The 4,127-nt window shown below is 51.5% G+C and overlaps 1 protein-coding gene across 1 annotated transcript in view; it reads left to right on the top strand.

Moving 5' to 3' along the window:
• The first annotated feature begins 2,118 nt into the window (after positions 1–2,118).
• The window catches only part of DGKZ (diacylglycerol kinase, zeta), a 35,613-nt gene continuing 33,604 nt past the window's right edge, over positions 2,119–4,127 (top strand). The window contains exon 1 of the mRNA XM_012001377.1: positions 2,119–2,438. Within this exon, the coding sequence (XP_011856767.1) occupies positions 2,263–2,438 (176 nt within the window). The 5' untranslated portion in view covers positions 2,119–2,262. The remainder of the gene's footprint in view (positions 2,439–4,127) is intronic.

A 4,127-nucleotide genomic window follows, 5' to 3' on the forward strand; every position in this document is an offset into this window, starting at 1 on the left:
AGAGGATTCAAAGAACTACGTTACATATTCAGTAAGATTTTTGGCACAGAAATGTTCAGGAAATATTAGCCATTGTTTTATGATTACTGAGTATTAATTAGTAATTGCATAGCATGCATTTATTAAACAAATATTTATTGAAAAATATTATGTCCCCGTCATGAGGGACACAAAGGTGACTACGCCACCAGATGGAGGTTTACAAGGGTCGGGATGGCATCTTGAAGGGTTCTGTAGCATAAATGTTTATTGAACTGAACTGACGCTGTTTCTGTCCTCGAGAAATTCACAGTAACAAACACATATACAACTAAAGAACTAGTTATAGAGCAGGGTGATTAAAGAATGCTTGAGGAAGGTACAGTTTCTTTCCTAGAACCAGTCCTAAGAATAAAGAGTGAATATATGCCCTACTGTGTATTTACCAAATCCTCACAATGGCCTCGAACTCCAGCACAGTTTGGCCTCTGGAGATCTTTCCAGCTCCTAATGCAGTCCCCCTGGCTCCCTGTTCGCTGGCCACACTGACCTTTTTTCGGTTCTCCAGACACAAGTACATTCCTTGTTCCGTGCCTTTGCTCTGACTCCACTTCCACCTAGAATGCTATTCTCCCAGGTAAGTCACATAGCTCACACTCCCCATTCATTCAGGTCTGCTCTCAAATATCAGCTCCCCAGAGATGCCCTCCCTGATCCCCTGATCCCCCTGCCTAAGTCACTCTCATCACTCTTCTCTGTTCCTTTTGGCTTCATTTTTCTTTATAGCACATTAGCACATCTTTCTTTTGTTTTTTGTTTTTTTTTTTGAGACAGAGTCTCACTCTGTTGCCCAGGCTAGAGTGCAGTGGTGTGATTTCAGCTCACTGCAAACTCCGCCTCCCAAATTCAAATGATTCTCCTGTCTCAGCCTCCAGAGTAGCTGGGATTACAGATGCCCACCACTATGCCCAGCTAATTTTTGTACTTTTAATAGACAGGGGGTTTCACCATGTTGGCCAGGCTAGTCTCAAACTCCTGACCTCAAGTAAAGCACCCCCCTCAGCCTCCCAATCTTTATGGCACATCTTGTTAGCTGACATTATATCGTATGCAGATTGTTTGTTTCCTGAATGTTTTCCCCACTAGAATCTAAGCTCTGTGAGGATAGAGCCCTGCTTCCTTGTTTTTAGAGCTATGCTTTCTGATATGGTGCCTGATGCACAGAAGGCATTCAGTAAGTATTTATTGAATGAATTAATTTGTAAACCTTCCTATCTCTTCTTTATTCCTCAGATAACACCATGAGCTCAATTATTACTCCTTTTTTTTTTTTTTTTTTTTTTCTTGAGACGGTGTCTCACTCTTGTCGCCCAGGCTAGAGGGCAATGGCACGATCTCGGCTCATCACAACCTCCACCTCCTAGGTTCAAGCGATTCTCCTGCCTCAGCCTCTCAAGTAGCTGTGATTACACACGCCTGACCTCACCATGGGCTAATTTTTGTGTTTTTAGTAGAGATGGGGTTTCACCATGTTGGCCAGACTGGTCTCGAACTCCTGAGCTCAGGTGATATGCCCACCTCGGCCTCCCAAAGTGTTGGGATTACAGGTGTGAGCCATCATGCCCGGCCTATTACTCCACTTTACAGATGAGAAAAACTGACGCTCAGAAAAACTCCCTGACACATGTATTCATTAGTTTATTTGTTTATAGCCTACCTTGTCCCAAAAGCTATGTAGAGGACTCTGAGAGGTTTATGACCTGATTCAGGCCACACAGAGCTGGTAAGAGGCAGAACAGGACACATGCCTATGTCTCCAGGCTCCATCCTCATTGCTCATTTCTCTACACCACCATCCTGTATGCCCAGTCCCATGTAAGATGGTATGCTGCACACAGAAGTGCTAGGAAGAGAGCGCTCTTTGAGGGCTGGGCACACCCAGCCATTGTACCTGGTGGTTGTCATAAAGTGGGAGACCTCAGCAGGACCAAGAGTTGAAAATCAGGTTAAATGGAGAAGAAAACCAGAGAGGAGCCCAGGTGCAGATTCCAGCCTAAACAAGCCCCGTGGCTGCCTCCTGGCTGCTGGGCTGGGCTTGTCCCCACCTGCCCCTTGCTTTCCTGTGCAACTCTTCGTGGCAGCTGGCCCCAGCCAGCGGAAGGCGCCTATGAGCCCTGAGCCTGTGGTCCTCAGCTTGGGCGGCCAGCGGCCTCTAGCAGGCCCCCCCCCCCGACCCCACCCCCGTCAGGAAGTGCCGAAAGAGGAAGAGAGTCGCCGGGCAGGATGAGCGCACTGGGGGCTGGCCACAGTGCTGGGGGAAGCTGCAATGAGGCCTCAGCTCTGGGCCCAGTGGAGGCGCTGGGGACGGAAGAAGGGGAGCGGTTGGGGGCACTGAGGCAGATGTGGCGCTACCGCTCCTGGGACGTGCCACAGATCCCACCAGAGGCACCCCAGACACAGTAGGTACAAGGGGTAGCCTGGGAGTGGGCATGGGACCTCTGTCCCTCTATGAGCCTTTTATCTGAGATGGGGGGCGACAGAAGTAGGGTCACTCATCTGTCATCCGGCACGCTGCAGAGGCACAGAGCAGGGCAAAGGAGCTGTTGGCAGGGTGCAGGGAGCTCTGATGTTTGGACTGGGGGGGAACTGAGCTCTAGAGAGACCAGGACTTGAGCAAACTATCAGTGGGGGGATCTGGGAAGAGGAGCCCCCCCAGGAGTGTGGCACTGGATGCTGGAGATTTCTGACCCAGCAGCAAGGCCTTGTGGAGACTCAGTGGGGTCTTCAGTTGCCTCTGATCTCTTCTCTCAGAGCTTGGAGTAAGAGCCATTGGGAAACTTCCCCAAAGGGACCCATGCACCCCAGAGGCCAGTTGCCAGGCACACTTGGGGATTGATCTGTCCTCCTCCTGGCCACCCTGGCTGGAGGGCTGGAGCCCCACCTCCCTGATCAGACCTTCTCCCAACTTGCAGGAAACTGGGAGAGGGTTCTGGGCCTCGGGGTGCTGGTTCTTCCTCAAAATCACAGGCTTGCCCGCAGGTCACAGCCCCAAGCATTGGCTATTTGTGGCTGACTAAGGCTGGAAAACGGGCTGCCAGAACCCAAGAGGGGAGGATGAAAGTGAAGGTGACACAGGATGTGGCTTGGCAGAGAGGCGTGCACACAGAAATAGTGGGCAGCTGGTGCGGGCAGCAGGGTGTAGGGTTTGGGGAGGTAGAAGACCATGCTTCCCAGCTCCTGGCCTCCCTTCGTCAGCCCTGCGGGGGCCATCAGAAACAGCCCAGGTGTGTGTGATGGCTGTGCCCCCACAGGTGACTGCTTGGGTTCCAATTGCTGTCATTTCTGGAGGGGGACGACCTTGGCTGCATTGGGGAGTGTCTTTGTGTGTGCATGTGAGGTATATTTCTGGATGGGAGTGTGTGTGCATACATACACGCATATGTGTGAGGGATGTGGCAACCGGTAACCATTGTCCTGGGGGCATCTGTATGTAGGAGAAAGGTGTGTGTTCTGTGTGGGCCTGTGTGCTTGTGAATGGGAGTGTGGTACCTGTTGTCCTTCTGTGTGAGTATTTGTGAGTGTGTAAGGGCTGTGCAGGTGGTTCCCGTAGCATATGAGATCTATAGCAGGAAAATGCGATGTGTTTGGCATGGGTGAGAAGGTTGGAAACCATTGTGAATAGCTGTGGAAGGATGACTTTGTAGGTGAAACTTGTGAGTTCTTTGTTGGTGTGTGTGCAAGTCATTAAGTGACTGGTCACTGAATGTGAGAGGCTGGGGTGGGAAGTGTTCGTTTGAGTAATGAGTGGGCATAATTGTTTAAGGGATGTGTTTGCTCTGCGTGCATGGGGAGCCCTGTGTGACTTTTGTTTCCCTGAGTGCGATTTGGGGGAGCCAAGGGGGTATGGGTGGAGATTGTGAGTGGTTATGAGTAGGCACAGGGTGTGCGAGAGCGGAGGGGAGGTGGTGACAGCAGCCCTCGCGGGTATACACTTGTGAGCGTGCAGTTGTTTGGTAGCGGGGAGATCGGGGGAGTAAAGACTGAGCATCTGAGTGCGCGCAACCCGAGTGTGCTAGGCCGGGAGATTCAGTCCTATCCAGGCGGGCCGGGCCGGGCTGGGGGCAGGGCTTTCTGCTGCCCCGCCCATT

This window comes from Mandrillus leucophaeus, unplaced genomic scaffold, assembly GCF_000951045.1.
Source record: "Mandrillus leucophaeus isolate KB7577 unplaced genomic scaffold, Mleu.le_1.0 Scaffold66, whole genome shotgun sequence".
NCBI classification, from domain to species: Eukaryota; Metazoa; Chordata; class Mammalia; order Primates; family Cercopithecidae; genus Mandrillus; species Mandrillus leucophaeus.